The sequence below is a fragment of the Anneissia japonica genome, unplaced genomic scaffold (assembly GCF_011630105.1).
Source record: "Anneissia japonica isolate Jap-2015-1 unplaced genomic scaffold, ASM1163010v1 scaffold310_len583560_cov164, whole genome shotgun sequence".
Classification (NCBI taxonomy): domain Eukaryota; kingdom Metazoa; phylum Echinodermata; class Crinoidea; order Comatulida; family Comatulidae; genus Anneissia; species Anneissia japonica.
Genome location: NW_022695742.1, coordinates 220,247 through 246,585, shown reverse-complemented (window position 1 = coordinate 246,585; position 26,339 = coordinate 220,247). Strand labels below are relative to the sequence as shown.

General features: G+C 32.5%; 1 protein-coding gene across 2 annotated transcripts in view; it reads right to left on the bottom strand.

Moving 5' to 3' along the window:
- The window catches only part of LOC117101549 (FERM, ARHGEF and pleckstrin domain-containing protein 1-like), a 93,621-nt gene that overhangs the window by 16,001 nt on the left and 51,281 nt on the right, over positions 1 to 26,339 (bottom strand). Inside the window, exons 7-13 of one of the 2 annotated variants that reach the window (XM_033241526.1) lie at positions 25,672 to 25,792; positions 24,619 to 24,862; positions 23,182 to 23,345; positions 20,791 to 20,859; positions 17,681 to 18,008; positions 16,987 to 17,155; positions 364 to 482 (exon numbers count right to left, since the gene is read on the bottom strand). In XM_033241526.1, the coding sequence (XP_033097417.1) occupies positions 364 to 482; positions 16,987 to 17,155; positions 17,681 to 18,008; positions 20,791 to 20,859; positions 23,182 to 23,345; positions 24,619 to 24,862; positions 25,672 to 25,792 (1,214 nt within the window). The remainder of the gene's footprint in view (positions 1 to 363; positions 483 to 16,986; positions 17,156 to 17,680; positions 18,009 to 20,790; positions 20,860 to 23,181; positions 23,346 to 24,618; positions 24,863 to 25,671; positions 25,793 to 26,339) is intronic. The other variant, XM_033241527.1, reaches the window with a different exon arrangement.

The following is a 26,339-nucleotide window of genomic DNA, read 5'->3' as shown; positions in this document are numbered from 1 at the left end:
CCTCTAAAGCTTTGCCAAATCCAGTCTCCCTACTCCTAAATATTTGGAAAATTTTTTTTAAAATCAGGAAAAGGAAACTACATTCAAATTTAAGCATTTAAATGCCATTTCCGGACATGGATACAGCAACATACAATCCATACAACTTCATACCTTAGCCACATCATGGTTGGTCTGCCCTTATACTGGTAAAAATCCCTCCTAGTTCCCCCCCCCTCCCCCCCCCCAGTATTTCAAATTCTAAGATCTGCCACTGACATGTATTATTTAATCAGTGTTCCAGAGACAAAAACTCTACCATACTGTATTATAACAAATTATGATGACTTCAATCCAATTACAAGATGTACACCAGTAACTAACCTTTTTCCTCCCTGTCTCCTCTTCTGGTGGTGGATGTGCCACTGGTTCCTCTTGAATGATGGCAGTGGTCTTGATGGCAGGCATGGGTGGAGTTGCAATGTTTACATAAGCTTCAGAACCTGGAAGAATGAAGTCTTTTAATTTAGATGCAAAATAAAATAATATAATTTGTTTCATTGAAGTTAAGCAGTAAATAAAATTAAAGATATCAAACAACATTGTGTTTTTTAAACAATAAAAAATAATTACGTACATTTTTAAGAATCGTTCTGGAGATCATTCTAAAATTGGCAAAACATATTAGTAATTAATAAATATAAAATAAAAATATTATAATAATACATTCTTATAATTTTCTACTAGTGTTTTAAGATTTTTATATCTCCCTACTGGAAGTTCCTCCAGACAAAATTAGTTTTCAGAAAATTGAAATGTAAATGTGTATTTGCACATGTTATTCATACTCAACCTTACAGAATTAATAAGTATTCAACGTAGCTAAAAATATAAAATGATATCATTCACATCACACTACACTCCGAGCAATGTGTTGGAGAAAGATTTTTGATTAATGCGAGGTCCAGGCAGAAAAATCTGTGACGGGCAGTAAATGCAATCCAAGCTCAACTTGATTGGTTTGCTGACAGATGAAATGAACTCTCGTTAATCACCATTCCTTGCACATCCAATTGCATGGAGGTCTAGGAAACGACCGTAGACTATAACGGGCAAGCGTATACATCCAGGTGCGATTTTCTTGGCTTGGATGGTTAATTCGTTGTAATCGCGTTGACAGACAATGATGTGGCGTCTAGACTTAGGATGCAACAGGACAGCAGAATGGTTTGTTCATTTTATCCTTATTAAGAACGGAACTGAAAACGAATTGAACTGGAAACAAGCTGGGGTAAAACCGATTAAATTCTTGATTGCATTATTAATCAATGACTTGAGAATTTTTCAAAAAGATTTTTGATGATTTTCTACTGTACATCTTATTTTAATCAACTTTTTGTTTGCATGTTTATTAAGGATAGGTAAGAATGGTATAATTAATCAATCTTTAATTGGAAGGTAAATACTGTCTCATTAAAAGTTTAAATAAAAATTAAAAATTAAATTTAACTTGTCATGTCGATAATTATAAATCAAAACAGAGTTATTTTAAAACAGTCCGTAATTAAATTCTATACAAAAATGATGCATCAAGGAATTTTTATGAAAAATATACTACCACACTTTTGGGAGTAATTATACGAAGAGGTTGACTTCGCATATGATTCTGACTTGTTTGAATGTTATCCTTGGGAACAGAATGTGTTAGAAGGAATGTTAGCTGTAAAAGAAATGCAGTCGTAATGGCGCATCACTCACGTGTGCTTAAAGCGCATCCTTACAGTGTGTGTAAGGCTGATTTATCAGTTGTGTATAGTTTTTTATATAAGGTCAATGATTCTAAAGTCGATCATGTGTGTTGCATACATGTATATTTCACAATACACGCAAAAACCACACTACACGCCAAAACTAAACTACACGCCATTTTTGGCCAGTCTCATGACAATACTGTTTTGTTTGTTTATTTATTTTCATTTTTTTTGTTTGTTTTTAAATGATTTTTGTGGTTTCTGTCACTGCCAGCGCCTTGTTAAAATTGTTATTGTGGAAGGCACTCTACAAATATTCTACCATTACTATATATTGTAGCAAATCAAAGATGAGAATATTAAGATGTTTACATTTTCACCAGAAAAATAAGAATACATGCAGTCTCAATTTCTGATGTCAGTTCATTACTTTATATAGTAAATTTAGACTTGTAATGTTAGTGGATATAACTAATGTATTATTTTATACTGTTGGTTGGATGTGGACATGAAAATGCAATGTCACATTAAAAATACTGTATGCTGGCAATTTATAAGATGTACATTGAAGAAAAAACAAAACTAATTAATACATTGAACTAATTATGGTACTGTAATATCATGTTGTGTACAATACATAATGTAATTGCAGGATGGGCCAACAGGGCTTGGGCCCATCCGTTGGGGACAAATGGCCCAGATGTGGGGGAACACCTTGCCAGAGAGTCGCAATATAATCTGCCGGAGAAAAATTAATTACAAACCTTTTCTAGGCCAAGACAGCTTGCCTCAGAGTGCCAATACCAGGTATCTAGGTGACATTTCTAATTTCTAGGTGATTCAAATTTCTTGAATCTTGAATCACTTAAATTTGTTCATTTCTGTCCCAGCCCTGACGGGACTTTGGTGGGTGTATCTTACTTGTTGCGGAACAATGACTGATTAATTACTGGTAGAACATTCTCTGATGTTTCATGCATAAAACAAATGATTTCTGAAGCTGGGCATACAAAAACCTCAGGCAAAAAGAATATGCGAAAATTTATATCTCTAGGAGCCTTAAGTCAACACATTGCACTGTATCTCATTAAATACTTGCACCATCTTTAACAGCACATACTGATAGGTTTTATGTTATTAATTGTACACATTTGGCATTTTGTTGCTTTTGCAAACCTAGCCATCGCATACATGAGCAGGTCTAGCCCAGGGCCCATGTATGTACATGATTCACTGTTCAAATCACCCTCATAAGTTCTAAATTAGCACCTTATTTATAGGTAATTTAATCATACTTCCAGCTTACAACTCCAATCTACTCACAGAGGTGGCAGAAGTCTGTATAATCATATTGTATAATTACATACAGTGGTGCTGTGTATATGACGCTCATGGCACTTTGTGTAAAAACAGCCTCTCTGGCTATATCTAGTTATATTTTTATGTAATTTATAGTTGTATTTTCATACAAGAAAGGAAAAGTAATTTCCTGTTTTGTAGATAAAAAATGAATCAGTATCTGTACTTTTGCATTACAATAAAAATATAAAAGATATACAAAAATACAATATTACAGAATATGTTAAAAAATGGTTGGAATTTGATGAGGAGTTATTCTTTGATGCTAACATTCCTGTAATACAAGTGATGTAATAAATAAGTTTATGATGCATGTAGACCAGCTGTTAAAATGTTCAGTAAAAATATTCCAATACTAGGAGTACATGGTACATAAATGTCAAATGAACATGTATTCAAATATCACGACAATTCTGTAGGACTGTGCTAAGTGTACCAAATCATTGATTACAATGTAAAGCTTCCAATGTAATTCTACACAGGATTTTGGTTTACACTGGACAAACACTATCTGTTAGAATCCTCAATGTTTGATTACATATCGATAAAGAAGAGCATTGTCCGACTTTCGACAGAAAAGGAAATAAACAGTTTGTTTGATGAGGTATCTGAATCCAGTCACTGTTGAAATATAATTGCAAATACATTTTGTTGTAGATAAAAATCAACAGAAATTGTTTATGGCCATTCACACAAACTTATCTATTTTATTATTTTACCATTAATAGTGCTGGGAAAAGCATATTATAAACAGATTAAAAATATAACTTCTTGTGGAACTGTATTAAAGCATTGTAGTTGAAATGCTTGCCTTTCAATCCCACGATACTGGGTTCAAACCATGTCACATGCGGGCTCAAACCCTGTTACAGAGGGCTTACGAACATCCATTCTCAAGTTTTAACGTTTATAATTTTTACCTATCTAACATGTTGATTACGTTAAAAGCTTTGTCTATCAAATTTCATTATAAAACATAAAATGTGATGGAACGTTCAACTTTTTTGATACAATTTGTGAAATTATGTGATAGATGTCTATGAGAGAGAGGCCATTACTCATTTAAAGAAAATTCTAGAAGACAACTTCCATCTGCTACATAAGGAACTCATTATCTGTAGATCTGGCCGACTACTTCCTATGAAATGTAAAACAAATAGATGCAGAAAATCATTTGTGCATAATTCCATCCACTTACACAACTCTAAATTTAAAAGATAATCTATATTTATTTGCTTGAACGACCTGTATATATGTAAAATGGTTTTGTGATAACGTAATTTATTTATTTTTTATTTTGCCTTATGTATGTTTTTATCTAGTAGTTAAGATTTCAAGTGTCAACAGGAAAAATTTCATGTATACTTCATTGTAAACGTGACAATAAAGAAAATCTTATCTTATCTTATCTTATCATAACCATATATAAAATTTGATAGTGTACAGTTGACAAAGTTCAAGACATGTCATAAATGTCAGATCTCTCCCACAAACACATCTGTCTACAAGAATTTAATAAAAGTACAACTAAATTCATGCAACTTTCCAGATAGTTTAATATTCATAATGTAAGCAAATGAGGTTGTCAATGCACTAATATTAATTAATATCATCAATGCACTAATTAAACATTAATTAACACAGTATCATCAATGCACTAAATAACATTGCCATGAAAGAAAATAAAACAACATGAAATACAGCAAATGAATCTACACTATTGTAAACTTGGACTAGATAACATAAAATGCTACATTTTTTGGCTTAGTAAAAAAGAAAATTTCAGCAAAAATAATATATTTTATCTGATAGCACTCATCATAGACTTAAATGATTGTCCAGAGGTCATTGTCAAGATCAAAAAGAAGAAGGAAAAAAAAAATTACTACATAAGAAAGTTACATCCATCTGAAAAATTACCAACTTCATTACTCTTTATTTGCATACCTGCTAACACATTGCAAGCAGCAAGGGGTTCGTGTTTTTGAAGCTAAAAAAGGTCTCAATTTTGGGTTTTGTAGATTGGAGTGCCTTACACCCAGAAAGAGTTACTGAATTACAGCGGAAAACTATCTGTTGTTTGGCAGTAGGTGGTGGATCCAGGGGAGGTTAGAAGGGAACTCATTCAACTGGCAGCAGCTAAAAAATCACTATGTGTGAGAAATCACTTAGATTAAATGGGCTAAAACTGGACTACAACAACAGGTCAGGGGACACCGCAAAACCTTCCTCTGTGAACCATAAATTTACCACCGCCAAATTGCGGATCCGCCACTGACAGTATATTGGCCACTTAATTGCTGTGAATCAATTTATTAACATAGATTTGTATAGCGCCAATATCCAGTGAAGAATGCAATGTTCAGTGACGTTATGACAATAGCATTGCTAAGTCAAAGCTTCTTGTTAGCATAAATGTACAATTATTACCAAAAGCAGAGGGCACAAAACATTAGCCAGGATCTACAATCTGAGAAAGTGCAGTATGTGTAGGTGGGCTTGAAATTTGGTAGTCTAAAAGCCTAGATCAATTGTGTTGGCAGGTACAGTATATTATCGCAAATGGCAACATCCACGGTCAGCAGAAGAGGATGCTGCACTCTAGAGAACTAACAAGCTTTGAATCTTCTCTCCACTGTAATAATGCAATTAGTCACACATTACATCATAATACTAGTAGTAATAGTATATCTCTTAGCTACAAACTCCGCCAGTTTCATGTTTTAAACAAAATACTAGGCAGCAATACATAAGGTGGATAAATTATAATTACAAATAGATACGTTGGGATACAGACAGTGGGATAATTTAAAATAATTTTATTACGCATATTTAAAGATGGTTAATATATACTATCATGGAATTAATTAGATTAAAATAATAAAGAAGGAACACTACTTTTTTCAATATGTTTATCCATAATAGATAATGAAAATAATTCTTTATATATAGTGCCTCATGTCGTGACAACCACAACAAATACCTAAGGCTGTATGCGTGTTGTGCACACATAAACTACTTAATATGCAGACATTTAAAATATTATTGATTGGGGAGAGAATTCATATTAAAAATAACTCTTGATAAGTACCTTTCATATGTATTAATATAAACATTAATAGGAATTTTGATAAATTATTACTATAAATATAATATGAGAAAGATTTAGGATTCATATTAAAAATAATACTCTTCATATAAGTACCTTCCATTATAATATTTATTATTAATTGATAGGATTATCAATAATAGATACACGATTACAAATTATATTATTACAAGGCAGATTTAGCAATGTATATTTTGTTGGAACGCACCAAATTCAATTGGTGTCAAAGCATATTTTTATATCATTCAGAATCCATAGGAAAATGGGAAAAAAATTCAAAAACTACATTGAAATTATAATCAAGCCTTCAGAATCTCATTCACTACATATTTTTTTACACTTTTTTTTTTCAATATTCTTTACAGGTTTTACAGGAATGTAAATATAGCACAAGGGAACTTAAGGAAAGGTAACTATATTCCTCTTTCAACTAGCCTACAGGAATGATTAAACATAGACACACTTATAGCTTAGGTTACCTCAATTAAATGAGTTTTAAAATTACTAATATTTTTCTTGTGTTTTCTTAAACTAAATTAATAATATTTTAAAAAACGTAATTACATACTAATTGATTCACTGCATGAATTTATAAATGATAGAGAGACAACGCAAATTCTGTTTTCAAGGTAAATCATCTGGCTTTGATTTTCAAAGATGTTTTTGTTAGTTCTATTCTATACATACATGCTAAAAATTCTTTTTTTTTCACAAGGTTATGTTAAAATTGCACTTGTATTGTCAATTTTTACTGACATACAATTTGTAAGAATGAATAAGAATTTACCAAACCTATTTTATGTCAAGAATAATTAAACATCAAGAATTGCGTCAAATATGGATTTTTTTTTTTTTTATAATAATAAAAGTAAAGACCGAAGTGGAAGTTTGAATGATATTAGCAATTCACTTAAAAACAGATATTGTTGTTAAGTTGTTAATCCCCAAAAGTCTAAAGAAGACTAGCATCCAGTGGGGTCCTTCTGGAGGTGATTGTTCAGTACACCGTGTGACAATCCCCTACTCTTTTCCGAATAGTGTACTACGTACACATGCACATGGGACATAATGCACAAGAGATCCATGGCTTAAACATCTCATCCGAAAGACTGTGCGCTATCATAACTTGCATTCCAGCCCTCCAGCTGAAATACAAGGGAGTAGGTTGGGAATTGAATCGGGGACACATAAATATTCCATGTTTAATGTACATATTAACATAAAAGTGTCAATGGAAAGATAGCCAAATATTCAAAAGGCAAGATAAAATCTAGTCTAAATTATACAATAAAGGTAATTTTTCAGATTACTTACAAAGCAAGATGATTACAGCAATTTAGCAACCTTATAAGTTACACCTGGTTATGCAAATAAGGTGAAATATTTCTTATATTATTAGCACTAGCTTAAACCTGCTTAAACAACTAAGCATATTTGATTTTTCATACAAAATAGTTCAGTTATAATGCTTATGGTACATACATGTAATCAGTTCATCTTTGGTTAAAATTTCATTTTCAATGAAAGTGGAGGTTATACAAGTAGTATATGCACCAAGTGGATCATTTGCATAGATCAAAAATTATTCAAGAATGTTATTAAACATTTTACAAAAATCCTTCAAAATTAAAATTTGAAAGCATTTTTTGCTGTAATTTTTTATTGTTAAATGGAAGCAGTGAAAGTTTAGAATTTGTGAATTTAGACAACTGGAAGAAGTTGCAGTGAACAATGATGATAATAGCAGTGATAAATGAAGCATGCAGTAGTCAAACAAAAACAAAAAGAGTGGATTATTTAATAGGCATGCCAATCTTTAAATTAAAAACCAAGCTTGTTTGCAACACGGTTAATTCCATTGAAGATCGTTTTGAACATTAGCAGCAATGGCCCCCAGGGATTTTCAAGTTTACATAAAACGAAGATTAGTGCAGCTTGATCAGCATTGTGCAACAAGTCATTATTATCATCATAGCATAATAAAAGGAAGATTTACATGTACACTAGGAAAATTATAAATTCATATACTTTATACCAAACTGGTTTTTGAATTTACAGTAATGCGGACAAAAGCATCATTCCAGGTAGCATATGTATTGGAAAACTGACTCATTCAATCTAAAATCTAACATACATATCCCAACTAATTTAGTTTAGCATCTCCTGTCTTTTTATATTTCTGATAAATTTTACGATTGCTGTTTGATACGTTCGCCTGTAAACTTAACAAGGATAGGGAGCAGAATATTAGCTTTTATACTCAACCCTATATTCAGACAAATATATTAAATTTTTATATAATTTTGTTAAAAATAGCTGATTTCGGACCGAGTGTAAACATACCACTGCAAGTTTAAGTGTGTAGTTAATTACCATTACAACGACCCATCAAGGGAACGTCTAAAGTGATAATTAAGTAACTGATAGGCCTACGTACAAAATAAAGTTCTAAGAATTTTTTATTTGGAAATTATTAAGAGTATTAAATTGAAGTAAACCAGGATTGATTGTTTTTAAACGTCATATTATTTACGAAGTTTGCATTTGCATGTCGTGTCCCTCAATTATTCACAAGTCACAATCTACGGTTTCATATATTTTGATACAATTTTACAAAGAGCAATGTGTTTAAAATATGGCGTATCGCAATGAAATACTAATTCTACAGCTGAGAATAAAACTTTGATATATAAAGTTTAATTGAGTTCTATCCAGTTCATTGTTTTTTTTTATTTTATTTTATTCAAGCCACTAACAGAAATTATTAATGTTTAAATGAAATCAATACTCCGTAGCATAAAAAGCAACACCATTTGATTTGGAATTTATTATATAGATCTTTACATTTCAGAGTCTAATCAAATCAATTAATTACTGAAAAAAATATTAGCAGAAAATTGCTACATTAATTTCCAGAGACCATTTATAACTTGAGTTTATTTATAACTTGAGTTCATTTGTAAGTTCCTAGTAAAAAAAATGTGCGATACGAGAGGAAAACATTCAATGATAATTAACGCATGTGGAACACTGTAGCCGAATATTGACGATTTCAGCACACTACGAAACATTTTTGCAGACTATGCAACATTCTGATTACAGAATATTCTAGGAAACTATCAAACGTTGAACTGATACAAACACACACATCACAGTATTAGCACTTGGACTACGATAGGTTACAAATATTAGTGTGTTACATGGTCGTGCAGGTTAGTGAAAAATACCTTTATTGCACGCAAGTTAACAACCGTGTTAGCTGCTAGTAGACTGCCCTCAACCCGTAAAGGTTGACATCTCATCTTGGTACGAAGCTGCTAGCAAAATCAACCCATTTTTTTCCAGGATCATTTAAAGTTTGAGTATGGACAACACTAAAAAAATGTTATTTTGCAGGAAAATTCGAAAATAAGCCATTCCAAAAATTTTGATCAATTTTTACAGAAAAATTGACACTTCTGATTTTTAAAACTTTTGACCAAAAATTATGAATTAATCTACTTGTTAAATAGGTTTTGTTTTAAATCAAGGATTTTGTGTTAAACATGAATTTTTTGAAATGTCTTAAATTTTATAGATTTCACAAAACTGGGGAACATGCAAGGCAAGGGGTCAGATATTAAAAATTGTAACTTGATATTCCACATTTTGTTTTACAAATGGTGATATTAAATATCTCTATTATATTAACACTAAACACTCACATTAACACACACTGCACAGGGTAACATTGCTTTTACAGACAAGATAGGACCTTTGCTATGATGTATATTTGTTTATTTTAGAATCACTATTATGAAGTCTGTCTTCAATACAAAACTGTTATGTTTTACTTGGCAATCTATTCCTGATAATATGTTTTGGTTTTACACAAATTAGTTAATTATTATTTTATACAATTTAGTTTTTCTTTTGATTTAGTAAACATTTTTAGTTCCTATGATAATCTATCTCTAGGTGTATACTATCCTGAATTAAATTATAATTTGTTTTCAATCATAATCACTGTTACTGGGTTTAATAAAACTATTTTGTCTTACTTTTTACGTGTGCCTAAATATGTAACAAACGTATTACATTATTCTTTCACACGTACACTTGCTTGTACTAGGAATATCAGTCTGGATACAATCAGGTATTATATGACAAATACCTAGATGTTTTGGTTTGATAGGACATCATCATGCCAATTTGATTTATTGTAACGTATCTGTTAAGTGATTGTTGTATTTATTTTAGGACTATTCATACAGTAATACTTTGTAGACATGCTTTTGGTTGCTGTTGTTTTTTGAATCATTAAAATTAAATCAAACAATTTTGACACCAAATAAAAAAAATACATAGTGTTTTTAACTTGTTTTTTACCCAATTACACTGATATTTTTCTTATGCTATATTTTCTTTTAAAAAAAATCATTCTTGCAATTTTAGATGTAATAATATTTGATCTGATCAACTTGTGTTTTTCCAAGTGTTTGAAATCAAACACTGAAGACTCAACTTCATCACACAAAAACCTAATCAAACTTTGTTTAACTGTACTAGCAGGCACTAATCTGATATTAGGTAGTTTTCGCCGCACGACATTAACCTTAACGTTATTACCCAACATGCAACGCGATAGCTCAGCTAACTTTTGTAAACAAATCGAAATACGCATGCGTAAACCCAACCCGTAACTAACGTACGCCGAGCACGTAAAATCCTGAAATTAACGTACTCCGCAATGCAAGGTGAATAAATTATGACGTCATAAGTTAACGTTAAGGTTAACGTCGTGCTTCGAAAACTGCCTATCATTAATGTAAATGTGGTTTCATGTCAGAGCATAAGAAATGGGGCCAATTTCAACACAAAAATCAAGAATTTTAAAATCACATACCAAAATTAAATAATTTTATGTTAGTGATTTATGTTAGATAATTTTACCATCTGAGTTATATCAAATAATGAAATTCCCTTAACATCTGATTAATCTGCCACTGTGGTATATACATATTATCTAGTAATGGAATAAGAAAATCAATTGCGCAGAATTAGTAATATAACATTTTGAATTTGTGTATAAGTATGATTATGCTTTAGTAATTCAATTTAAATGGATATCATTGATATACTGTACTATTAATAAACTGCTTACAGTAATAACACACTGCTTTCAATGTCAGCAACAAAAACTAATTCAAATATTCCTGACTCCATGAATATATAGTCAGATAACATCAATCTATTACTATCTAAACACAGAGGACATTCAGTTTGAAAACAAAATCTGTCTAATTATTTTTTTTGTTGATACATTATTTCAGGAAGTATGTCTGAGAGACACAAAAATTTAATATTTGGTTTACAGACAGACCAATATGGAGAGACATAAACAATCTAAGGTTTGATTTTTTAAGGCATGAAGAAACCAAGTAATAAAAAAGCTGATTTACTAACTCTAGAAGAATAAATATTGTGATTTTTTGTTCTATTAGAAAGCGGGTACTGTAGGTCTTATGCTTTAAACAATAATATAACATATGGCTGGCTTACTGACTGATTCAAGGTTCTTAAAACCCCCGAAGATAAATTGAGGTTTTATTTTAGAGGAGGTTAGGGCCAACAGAATGATGAAGGATACAACATGCTCACTACCTGATCCAAGAGACTTAAAATATCCAGAGATTAATTGAGTTTTTATTCTAGAAAAGGTTAGATGAGAATTATCAAGCATATGACAGGATTACTATGTGATCCATAGAACATAAAACCCCAAGATAAAGTATTTATTCTAGAGGATGTTGAAAGAGATTAATATTTATATCAGGCAATAGTAAGCTTACCGACTGATCCCAGGCACATAACACCCTGGGATTTAAGTAGGGTTTTTACTTAGAAGTAATTATTGAATTGCAAAACACAAATTATGAAGCATTTGGCAGACTTTATTACTATAATTCTCAAAAGCCATTATATAATCAACTCTGACGGAAATTTAAATACCAATAGACCCAATAGATTTAAATACTTAGATTTAATTGTGTTCTGCCAAAAGGGGTAAAGTGATGTAGAAATATAACATAACATTGATTATGGACAAATCAAAATTCCTAGAATCCATACAACACATTACCAGCAGAAACAAGGGACATAAAATCCTGATACTGATTGATTGTCAAATCTAATTCTTCTCCAACATCACCAACTTGCCATTGACAGAAATAACAATTACTCTTGGTTAAAAGGAAGACAGTTAGAAGTAGAGAAAACATTGGATGTCCTCACTTTAAAAATCCCAAGCTATTGGCGACAAGCCACTGATGTATTAAAAAGACTGGAAGTCATCAGTATCCAAAATGCATGCTCTAACTATATCTTAGGAATTCAGACATAGACAAATTTCTGATTGACATCCATAAGGAAGTAAACGTATCTATCGTGGTATTGATTTAGCAATTGATTTTGACAAGTGTCACAGAATTACTGTCTTCTTTCCATTACAAATGTTCATTCTATTGTATTCTCAACAAACAGTAACATTCCAAGAACAAAATATACTTTAGAACCGCAACTATAAACTAAACATAACAAGGATAATAAAGTGGAGTTGTTTTTAGTTGTAAACAACAATCCTTGGAGTATAGAAGGTAAGCATTTTAACCACCAATTTACACCTAGATTTTTTATGTAGGAAAAAAAACAACAATAAACCAACAATAAACTAAATGAAAATTACTCCAATAAACAAAATGACAATACATAAAAAAGAGGCAACACTTTTCTATCGCCATTTTGTACCCAGCTTTGCAGTTCTGGTCTATTTCCATAAAATAATATTCCCATTCTGGTTAATAACGTTTTGGTTTATTTCCGTTTTGACTCTAAAGCTTTCTAGAACATGAAAGGTTTATGTAATTATCTTTGGCTACAGCTCTTATTATGCATAGACATGGTAATCCCTGTGATAAATTTAGACATGCACACAAGACAAATGCAGTATTCTGTGGGTCTTTATCAATCAAAACAGCTATTTACAAATTCCAAACATATTTACATTAAAGCAAACATTGATGTAATATGCATGGTAATATGATTTTGGTAATTACACTAACAGGTTTGACAAATGTTTGATAAAAAAAAACAAAAAAAAACAAAACCAACAAATTGTTCCTATCAGTTAAGTTGCTCTATAAACTGGGTCAATGCCATTTTGTTTTTAAAATAAAAGTTTTAATTTTTTTTCACATTCCCCGTAATTTCTCAGGTAGCCCACTTCGGGTATACGCCCATCCATGACATTACACCCAATTTTACATACAAGCCTTTCCTCGGGCAAAAGTCAAGGTATGATTTGTACGAGTAGCTTAGCTGACTTTTACAAATACTTTCTAAAAAAAATTTAAAAAAAACAAAAACAAATTGGCTTTGAATTTTGGTGTAGTGCTGAAAATTGCTTTTTGGATGGTCATCCCTGAATAGGATTGCAGATTCTGTCAGTTTAACAAAGTATCATCATTTTTTTTTGTGGAAAGGTGATTTCTATAAGCCCACCCCTAAAATTGGCCTAATTATGTGTTTAATGAGTGGGCTTACATCAGAGGAACTAATTTTATCAAAACATGATGCTTGGGAAAATGGGAGGAAATATTTTGACAGGATTGAACCTGAGATCTTGGATTGGAAGACAACCATATTAACCACCAAACTGTAGAACTGTATAAAGGACTAAGGATACATATTTCCAAGCATGATATTCTTCCAATAAAAAAAAAATCTGAAATTCGGCCTGGGTCATTGAGACAGTACACTGAAGAAAGCCCAAGGCGAGTCGAGCCACTATGTGTTTTTATGCATTGTGATCATTAATATTATAATTATAATTTATATCATATACAGTAGGCTCATAAAAGCCAGTGTTATTACAATTTAGTTAAGTATACAATTTATCATTTATGGTTAAAAAAAAATAATAAAATCCTGGTGCACGGCAAAGGTATAAAAATCTAAAATTAGATTTAAATCTAAATAAAAGAAAAAATCTGAAATCAGATTAAAATCTGAAGAGTATCATGCCTGATTTCTTGATATATAACATCTTCATATCTCTCTTATGGGTTGATTTCTCCCATCAGACTTTTAAATGTATTACAAAGTGAGATTTGTGATAGATTTTGAATGTACTGTAAATTATGTGATAGAGTTCACAGGTGTACGGATGAGCACATTAGGGATTTAATTCGACACATATCATTGACAAAATTTTGTCTTACTCTTCCTATGTTACGCTGCACTTGTTATGGAAATACTTCATGAACAGAAGCTGATTTATGTGTATTTTACTTCTCATCTAACCTACAGTACAATAAGGTGAATACAACCTGTTAATTATGATTCTGTTCTGTAAAATATCTAGCAACACGAATTTGCCACCAATTTGTTTTTGTAATGATGGGTAATTCACACACAGTTCACTCCCCCACCCCCACACACATATTCCGCTTTCACACACAAGTATTCTCCTTCCTCATACATAGAAGTCCCCTTTCACACACAATTCATCAAAAACTGGGAATGGACATGTATAGAACATAAAACAGCTCTACAGTTTAATTTTCTTTAGTCATCTGAGTAATATTTGAATTTAGCAATATTTGATTCATTCAATATTTATGTTGGGTAATATTTAAGATTTGTAATGTAAGCTGGAAAGTATACAAGTTTAGACAAGGTGATAGCACATTTGTTGGTTTGTAACTGAGAATTTTTTTTCCTTTAAATTGCAATTTAAAAAATCATCAGCAGATTTTTATCTTTAGTCAAACTCATCAGAGCTATTATTACCATCAAATTTGGTATAATTTTCGCTCAAGTCGGCAAAAACTGGGCTAGGTTCTGAGTGTAGGTCTATGATACCCCCATTATCTAAAGCATGCCTATTAAACAAACCATTCACTTCTGTCCTGTGCGGGCTGCAGTCATTTCCTTCGGAAGTGACATCAACACTGCTGCTGCTACTGCTGCTACTACTGCTGCTGCTGTCCGAACTGCTGGAGACTATTAACTTATCACGGCTTTTAGTTGCCTTCATATCATCTAGTTCGTACTGATACAGGTAACCAGTGCTAGAATCCGAGGAAGCAGAAGATGTAGCAGAGGTGCTTCTGCTCTTCTGACCAACACTTCCAGGTTTGGAAGTATCACCTTCTTCAATATATAGTTCTTTTAACCCTTCACTGTGTTTATTAACAATAATATCACACTGAATGTTACCTTGCCTCTTGGGCTCGGTTTCCTTAACTAAACCGAATTCAATCCTCTTCATTTCAGCATCAAATTCACTCATAAGGTCCCCTTCTACACCATCACACTCTTTGCTCGAACCACTCTCAGGCACATCTATCTTAACTTCTTCCGTTAGATTCTTCCTACCTAAGCTTTCTTCAAGACTACCTTTCTCTTCTACAGGGGAGACTACTTCTATTGTCTGGTATGATGTGAATCTAGGCTCATTAGATGTAGGACTCTGAATCTCAAGCACCTTAGGTTGTAAGAACACTTTACTGGAGTGATAGGTTGGAGAAATTTGTTCAGACTGGAAGACATGCATTTCTGAGGTTATTTTATGTTCTTTGATAATAGAGTCTACATCTACTGTAGTAGTTATTGTGGTGCTAACTTGCCTAACATTTTTGGTGATGTCAGCAGGTTCCTTTTCAACTGGAAAATCAATGCTACCATTCCCTACAGAATTATTCATTGTTGCTGCATTGACTTTAAAATCATTTTTAGTCCAAGATGTTACTTCCATCGAGGTAGACTCATCATCTTCTGGATGATCAAAATCTATCTCAACTTTCTGAACTGATGTTGTTACTTCTGGTGGCCTATCTACCTGGTTAAGGTGATCTTGTGTTGGTGGGACTATCGAAGTTCTTTCAGCTTCAGATGTTTCCTCTTTTTCAATTTTAATCTGCTCAATCCTAGTTCCATTAGTTTGACTATCAGTGTGTGAATCATTACCTATATCACTATCATTAGTAGTAGAACTACTGTTAACACTATTAATTCCATTTTTATCTCTCTCTTCCTCTTCTAATGCCAGCTCCTCTTCCTCCATCAAGAGAATGCTTTTACGAGTTTCTTTGAGAGTTTCTTCCAATTGCAAAAGGTCGGCACTTGTTCTATCCATCTTTTCCTCAAGCCTAAAAAACTCACTGTTAGCCTGGCCTAAGCTCTTCCCTAATGGCTCCTGGTCATCTAAGTTCTCTTCACTATAGAAGAAAAGCTGTCGTTCCTGTCGAAACTGACTCAAACCAGTTTGTCCAGGAGCACAGTATTCTCTGAAGTCTCTTTTTGCTACATGAGGAGAAATTTCAGAATTGGAGACTTCTGATGAAGCTTTAAAAATTTCTTCCATTGAACTAACTATTCTAGAATCTAAGCCAACATGTGCAATCCTTCTAAGATCTTCTAGACTAACGGAACTACTGCTGGTGGCAGAGGTCTCACCAACTACACTAAATTCTGATACATTACAGATGCCTTCTTCTGTACAAGATGCTACCTCTCCATCACTAGCAGTTGTATGGGATCCTACTATGTCCAAAACCCCATCTAAACTGTCCTCCTCAGGCTTGCTACACCCTTTACTCTCAGCAGCACTGCTATCAGAAGTATTTCCATGGGAGCTACTCCCTCTTCCAGCACCACTTCTGTCAAACCTCTTCATTTCATAATCAAAATCTATATTTAATGTCCCACTAGGGATACTAAAGTTAGATGTATCAGTAGAATTCGTACTCATACGATCTGTGTTGTCAGCAGGCCGGACATCTTCTGGGGCACTCTGGGTAGCATACTCCACATGAATTGGTTCCTTCCGTGTTGGAGAAGCGGGATTGAAGCTGTGAACTGACGACCTGCCTTCATCTCCACTTAGGATACCATTTGTGCCATCATCATCATTAACCTGTGGTTGAAAATTTTGTCATATCTAAATGAATCACCATTTTTTTGTTTTTTTGTTTTCTCTACATAATAAAGGACAAATAGAGTTGATGGTCTTGGAATTTTGGAACACTTTGCTTATTAAATATTATAGCAGTTAAGGCAACTAATGTAGGCATTTAATTGGATCAGTGTCAAAACAAACAATGTAGATATTTCTATACTAAAATTAATTCAACATAAATAATAATCAAGTATATTTAGAAATGATGTGAATAGAACATTGTTTTAAATAAAAATCAATCTGAACACTCAATTATGCATTCTTGTTTTACATTTTTATTGTGGTTAGGACACTAAGTCAAATTGATTATGCAGACTTTATAATTGTTTACTTTAAGTGACATAATAAGCCTACAAATTTTTGGTTTCGAAAGGTCTGAATTTTGTGTATTTTAAAAATATTTTATATAAAAAATTAAAAGATTTCTCTGAAAAACCTGACACTAAAATTTTATGGTTGCAAAAATGTATTGGTTTTCAATACCTGGTACTCATAAAGATTACTAGAATCTGATTGTCCACGTTGGATAACAATACGCGAGTTGCTATGTTGAGGGGTCGTAGGTGCCGAGGACACATCCGTATTCCATGCAGCTTCTGTGCCAGATGTCGTATGCTCCACATCGTTTTTATCTGGTGGTTGGTAGTCATAGTGGTGTTCTATTGTGTGTGAATTGTAGGCCTCATAACGTGAATCGCCACCTCCAATCTGGTGGTCTGAGATAGCTGGGTCTGTCATGTCTATTGTCAAGGGTGTTGTTGTACGTGGGGCACCGAGGCTTCTTGTGGATACGCGTGACGCGTTCAGAGTACTGAGAAGGAAAAAGTAGACAGAGAAATCATAAATTAACTATATATTCATTTAATCTTAGCGCCTTTTTTCGTGGATTCAAGTCATAACTTCCTCCTCCAGCCTTCCCCCCGCCTCCCCTCTGACAGTGAATACATATCAATGTGTAGTCAATCTTTACTACCTACCTAGGGAGTAATTGTAGTTACGCAAATAATTTACATAAACACTTACATAAAAATTTTTTTAAATACATCTCTATTTCAATTGTTTACTTAGTATATTCATGAAAATATATTTTTCTTGTGTTAATAAAAGAGATGAACGTTTTGCATAAATAATCACAATATACTTAAATTGTCTAGCACATAATAAAGTGTTTTAAAAAGTAAGTCAGCAAAAACTAAATAGATTCAACAATATCTCATTGCAAAAAATGTTCTTATGAAATTGTATAATTTGTATTTTTTTCAAAAAAGCATTTTTTATTGAAAATTTTTGTTAATAATAAAAAAAAAATCATATAATAATATTTCCTTTGGGGTAATGCGCAGTGACTCCTACAGTATCGTGCACTGTTTCCATTCCCAAGAGAGCCCATAAAGATAAATCTTGAAATGCATACAAAGTATGGAAGGCAAATACATGAACCTCCATAGATCATGTTCACTGCATGTAATAAGAGTATGTATGTGACAGCTCGTTGTGGAGGTGTGCATTGCTAATAGCATGTACCGTAGAATTTATCATGTATTAGAAATCTGAGACTGAATGGCTACGACTACAGTTAAGGAATGGAAAGCTTAAGAGACTTGGAATTGCTAGTACTCTTTAAGGAGAAACATACTTATAACAACTGTTATGTAGTAGAATTTGGAGAAAAAAAAAATCAGAAAAAAACCCCAATCATAAAATTGAAATGCTCAAACTAAAATAATAATTCTGGATTAATACTACGCCTCACAATGTCACATCCTTGAGGTGCTGAACAGCAACAAGGAATTGCTATAACTCTTTGAGAGGAGAAACATATTTATAACTGTAAAATAAACAATAGTAAATAACAAACAATAGTATAATAACAATAGTATAACAATAGTAAAATAAAAAAAAAATTAAAAAAAAATTAAAAAAACCCTAATCATAACATTGAATTGCTTAAACTAAAATAATAATTTTGGAATTATATAGCCCCTCATATTTTCACAACCTTGAGGTGCTTAACAACAAAAACATAGAGAAAAAATAAACCATAAACTAATGTACTATGACTTATTTATCCAATATGTTTTTGGGTTTAGTTTTAATTTAGTTTAACCATTAACTTGAAGATTATTAATAATTATCACAATTGTTTGGTTAACTGTAACAATTTATTCAACTCAGTCCACATAGCAATTCTTAGATTCTTTTGTTACTTTCTTACCATTTCATTGCCTCTCACTTTCCTTTCCATCACAAACCCTTTCAATTGTATTTCTCTTTTGTTTCTATTTCTTTTCTATTTTATCTTATGTTCCCAAATCTTCCATTTTTTCCCTAATTTATAGTTTCTTATCTTTCCTTTCCTATTTTGTTCTTGTACCGTTTTAATGTACTAAAAGGAAATAACATTAATGAGACACAGATTGAATAAATATTTGGATACATATATTGATTTAATTCAATTCAATTCAAATTTATTTGAGCATAATTCAACACATTACAAATAACAAAACAATGAACAATAAAAAGATAATTTAGTAAAACATTTACAGCTCAGGATAACCTAAAAAAACCGAATCGGTTTATTTCCGTTGGGGTCCCTACTTGAATTGATTCTAATCTCACCCAATGTACAGGTATATCCAAAGTATGAAATGTATTTCTTTGTTTTGTGTCTTTTATTAATGAGATTCACATTCTAATTTTAAATTGAAAGCAAAAAGTTGTACTTTGTTTCTCCTTGCGTGTGCCCCTTCAGGGCCATGATCTAGGATTGCTTAAGTTTTCCCTTGTTGTTTTATATGCAATAAAGTGATACTTTTTTTTATGAATATGCAATGTTATGACTAATGTACAAAGTCATTTAAACATTGAATTTCATTTTTCAGGGTTGTCTTTAAAGCATTGCAATGGGCCCTTCACATATAGTGTTTATAAGACTTTCATGATTAAATTCTTTTATCTAGCAGTGAATATAACAAAATACATATTGTTCTCTTTTGTGTAGGTTACAGGTCATCAACAATATTTAAACATCATTCATTGTTACTTAAAAACATGGCATAACACAGTGAGGCCAAAACATTCAATTTTAATAGACATTCCCAGACAGTTATTGTATTCTTGGTTGGAAATAGACAATGAAGAGACCTTGCTTAGAAGTTGATAGTGTGAATTGACATTCCTAAGATTTGAGCGCCCTTCCTCTCCATCATCCAGTCCCTTGGCCACCATAGAGAATTAACACTGTGCAACCGTCTCCATTTATAGGGGAATATTCCTATTCACAGAGTGCAGTGTTTGAAGACTAATAATAAATGTTATAAAGTCCAAGAAGATAATTATTTCCCTCTTGACAAACACAACTTGACAGTAGGCAGATTGAAACCCCTTGGATTCAACACATGAAATTTCACCATCTCCCTCAACATTTCTCCCAGATCCCCCTCCCCCATCGTCACGATTGAGAGCCTCAATGTTACATGCATCTCAGATTCATCCCACATGCCTACAAAGTTGATCTGATGACAGGACTACATCAATTTGTCTAGATCTAATATCTTGTAATCTTTATTTTTGATCAATTAATGTAAACTTACTTTGTGACACCTGTTCTTCTTACATAACCATCTCTTATCTGGTCTGTCACTTGTTTCTGAGTACGCCCACTGTAAAAAAAAAGTTCAATTAAGAAATATTACATGCAATGAAGCATGAAAAAAAAGCAACACACATGAATACGAATAAAAAAGAGAGAAAAAAAAAATGTTAGGCACAACGCATGCTACAGTGAGGTTCTTTGGGGAAGTTTTGAGCAATGATCTTCAAATAATATTATCCGAAATAAAAAAAAATAAAAACAGAGGAAGGTTCTGTGAACATATTTTTGACAGTTTTATTTGGTTTTAATTTATATAATGATAAATATTAATTTATTTTTTATTACATTTACAAATAGAAGTGATTCATCTACCTTATGATTTAGGAAAAGATAACAATGATCGGTGATGATAATAATGAAAATAATCATCATGATGTTAACTACCAATAATGACAGTAAAGAGGTGCACAACTTAGCTATTCATTCTTCTAACCATACAACGTCAATTTAAACATTTATGTAACCCTAACAAATTTAATTCTCCATTAACAAGATGATCTAAATTTTAATATGATTCCCTGGTTATTTAATTAAATATTAAGGTTACGATTACGATTAAAATGTCTAAGGGTAAACATTTAGTGTATCACATCAAAGCGTTTTTCGAAAAACCTCCAGCAATATCCATATCTTAATCAATTAGCAGCCCACAATTTATGCATTTGATTCTATTATACAAATCCACTTCGGTAATAAATTCACTCAAGCATGATGATAAGAAAAGATTAGAGTCGCAGAATAAACAAATTAGACTCTTTATTGAGTGTCATATCCATGAGCTGTATTCCAGGCAATTTACTGAAAACTATTCAAATATCTAATACTTTAATGGCTGGTAATAATGAGATATGGAATTGATGCATCTGGAAGCATTATATCAATATGTATGCCTGCTTAAACCCAACATTATAATTTACCAAGAGGTGGATATGCTATAAAATTGTTGAGTAGAGGCTTGCTTTTTGTGTCTACTGCCCATTTACGGGCAAGTAGACCCTTTCCCATCATTTCTACACTTGTATCTGAGTAAATCCGGTTGGAGGGGTGATGAGATACCCGTCACTACAACACAAGCTTAAAGATATACTACTTTTTCGTGACACAGTGAGGCCAAAACATAAATAACGTGTAATCAGGTCTACGAATATCAATTTTTCATTTTTAAATAGGGACCTTCTCCAGTTTTTGGGCAGCTCATCGTAGCCCCCTTAACCCCCCACGCTACGGGCCTGACCTAGACACAAGCAAGTTTGGAGCCGATCATTTTGAAAGATTGATTGCAACAGGGCAATTATTACTATGATCCAACTGGTTCAAGATTTCAGTATTGTAGTATTTTTTCAGCTTAATTTACATAACACTACAGTAGCCTTCAATAATTACATGCTCGCATTCAAAATTCTTTCATCAACATACTATCCACACCTCCTAAAAACTGATTTGTTCAGCTAATCTTCATTACTCCATACCACAAATGTCTTCATAAGTATGATTGTACAAAAGGCTCACTTTACCTGAGTGACAGAAGCTATACATATTTTACACTGATGATTTATAGAATAAAGATTATTCTTAGTAGACAGATGTTTCTAGATGCTGTTATACTACTTCAAATCCAATATACAAATGTCCACATCACATTCCCTACTGATTTTTTAAGATCACATTTCATGTTGTTCAACTATAAACATATTGACCATTAAAGATACAGTGCGGTGAGATCCCAACAATGTTAATATGTTTAATTTTTGAATAATATAAATATTATAACTACCAAAATAAAATCAGCAAAATCTAATTATTTCATCTCAATTAATCCCAATGATTAATGAATTTATATTGTATTTTATGCTTTTAAAAAAGAAATCAAATGTTTTTAATGGAAGAGTGGAAAGAGATGATCAAAATAATAAATGAGACTGATAACATTTATATAAAGTTTTAGAATTAAGATATTTATTTTCATTGAATTGTTGACCATTTCATCTTTCAAGTACTTAATCTATTTTTGAAGTAATTTTTAGTTCTTTTTTATATGTTTGTCTGTATTTTTATACTGTTTTATTCTATGTCAAATATTTGTACATGCCAAAGTAAGAAATAAAGTTCAAAATATGAGGGTTTCCTTAGACAGCATCTTTAAGGAGTGAGCTACACAGACAGCAACAGAGCGCCTCAACATTTAAAGTCTTCTGTCCAATCCCAATAAATCATTTCCCTAATCCGTATGAATTGCTTTCTCATAGCTGTTCAAATACATTCCATTCCATTTAAGTGGGCTTAGTAAGAAAATGCACAAATACTGCTTTGTGAAATTGACTAATCTTACCTGTATCTAAAAGAAGAACCTCGGCTCATCAGGCGGCGACGAGGACGCGTCCGTTTGGCTTGAATATGTCTGAAGAAAGTATGATGCTCTACACAGTTCTTCCAGAAACGTTTGCAATCATTCCGTGACCCGAGCAGGAACTCAACAGTGCTCCGTGGATAACCCTGGTGAAACAAAAAAAATGAAAATCAGTTAAATAAGTCAAGTCAGTTGGTTCAGATATTATTTTCTAATTGTAGGCATGCATTTCGGTTCTAAATATGGCAACCAGTAGGGTAAAATATAGCTAATGGTTAAGTTTTTTAATTAATTACATAAAGCTCGGAAAGTACTGTTCTCATACACTATACAAGTATCTTTGGATCCCTTTTAGGGAAACAATATATTTTTGTAAAAACTAAATAAAAACTCGTAGATCTTTGAAGTGTTGGGTCGTTTCAACAAAGGACAAACTTTTTCATGGCATTAAAAACTTTTCAATTGCACAGTGCAAAAGGCTAGGCCAAGCAGGCAATTTTTTTTTTTTATCTATGCAGATTTATATGTTTTTGCAACAGTGATCATCTAATCCATCTAATTATCAATCCAATGTCATTAAATGAACATTAACAGCAAGCCATACAAAGTCAATTATTACAGTACATGATGAAGTATTATCAATCGATTCAGTAACAATCTTGTATTCATTTGAGGACAGGTGTTGCCTTGTAGTTGAATGCATTCTGTAGAAAGTTTCTATCTCAAATTCTGACAATACAACTGGATTGGTATGAGTAGTGGAATCAACCCAAGACTAAACTAAATTAATGTTTTGACGGTCTTTTTCTATTTTTTATACTTATATATATTTGTAACGAGGAAGTCAATTTTCATGACTTGTAATTTCACGATAATAAAATTCATTTGAATCTGAAACTATACATTTCTAAGATGGTAATAATAATAATAATAATATTTATAAAGCACACAAAGCCACTGCAGTAATGCTCAAGGTGCTGAAATTGGTAACAATTTCATATTTTTTGTCTTCCACAGGAAATGAGTGTGTCCCATATTGAATGTAATTTAAAGTAAGCAACATCAAGGAGTTTCATTTTTTTTTATACAGATAAACTTCAAAACCCAAACATTTCAAAGATTTGGCATATAGAGTATTGAGGTGGTCCACATGTTTCAGATTCAATAGATAGACTCAAAATCGCTGTGCTCCTATCTGGGTATTGATAATCATCACCATAATTTCCTGTTGTTCAAGGCGGTTTGTATCGGTAGTTGACATCTTAGGTTGTCATTGTCACAATCAGGACGTCATTAAAAGATTCTAGCAGGCTGTCCAGGCAAATGTTTACTACTGGAATGCTTCCCTTAACAAAACTGAGTGTACTATTTTACTTCTATTTTTGCACTGACCCTTATACAGTTTATATCTTTACTTACATATCCCTCAGGGTGGAGCTTCACCAGGAATCTCTTTCTCTTGAAACTCAGCTTCCTAATCTTAGCCCATGAGAATGTGTTAATTTTCATGTTGTTTTGGAACACAGACACACCCTGGCTCGTGACTGCTAGAAACAGTTGAATGTTCTCGTAATCTTTCGCGGGAAACGTGTGAACACCGTACATCTCAAGTCGGCGGGCAACATCAAGGAGGTTGAAGTCAGCATCGGCCGGGGTCTGGCCCCTGCAAGGTTGAAAACACATAAAGATGAATATGTTAATATTAAGTTCATTAAAATTAGAAGCTGACTAGTGGCTACACAAAAGGTCTATTCAAGGTTATTTACAATGTACTAAACAGATTTTAACGTCTGTACAAAATTATTCAAGGTATTTAGTACAAAGAAAATCCTCATGAACATAAAAGCTTGGATTTCCCACAATTATTCTACATTTCCTGATCCTACTCTTCATTCCTTTTCCAAGTACTCTTGCAACCTGTCATGGTCAAGCATATTAAAGTTATAATTGTCTTTGTTGGGCTAAAAAAAATAATAATATTTTGACTTGTCTACTTAATAGTGATATTCAAAAACACATTGTTGCAGTGAAAATATTTTCCATGCCAAATATAAAAGATATACTGCATATTACTTGCAGATTTTACAATTGGCTGGTAATCAATTTAAACATTATTTGTAGTGTAAACAGACTGTAAACCAGCGTAAACTGAACTGTTTTGATCTGTATCTCATTGGAAGGAAGTTGGTCTGAAAAGTCCCTGTTTGAGACACGAGACATACGTTGCACAGGACGTGGAAAACATTGACAAGGGCCCCCACTTGATTTGAAGCTCAGTCTCAATGCTCTTGCACATGTGCATCCCTACTTATACAAATTTATGCAATAAATCACCAGAACTAGAGTTGTTTGGCAAACACATTGCTTCAAGATTACAAAACACTAGCACCCTACATTGCAACACAAAAACAAACTGCCCAAGCTGAAACTTTATTTGAAACACAAACTTCATCTTCGCAGAAATGCACTTACACATGGTTTTTGTGGTATTCTTGTATCTTTGCCTCTAACTGCTTGGTTTGATTTGGCACAAATTTAATGGTGATGTACATGCCATTGTCATGCTCTGTTGGGTTATAATCGCCTACTTCCGCTGAAATTGGAAAAAAAAGATTGAGGTTTAACATGCATCTGTGTAATTTTTATTTTTTTGCTCAGTAAAGGTACAAACATTTTCAGGGAAAGCATACACTCCTCTCATGCCCCTTAGATATACCATTAGTAGATCAATCAACCCTGTTAAATATCACAGTATTTGTGTCTGAGCATAGATCGTGGTAATAACATTGGCGTTAAAGACAACCATGTACATTTCTTAACAATAGTTCTAGTTATAATTATGTTAAAATCAGGAAAAAACAACTAATTCAAACTTTCTTTAAAGAACACTTAACACTTTGTCTGAACAGGAACTAATCACCGACTGTATGATAGAGCCCCAATCATTAATGAAAGTTATACGGAAAAGAAAGAAAAAATGAATTGATCATAGTTTGAGAATAGAAGGGCCGATGAAGGATGTAATTAAGGAATGTATAGGCACCGACCACGTGGGAGACCTACAGTAAGTGTCCTAGAATAGGAATGTTACAGAAATTAAAAGTTCAAAAACCATATGTATAATGAAAGAAAAAGCTTTT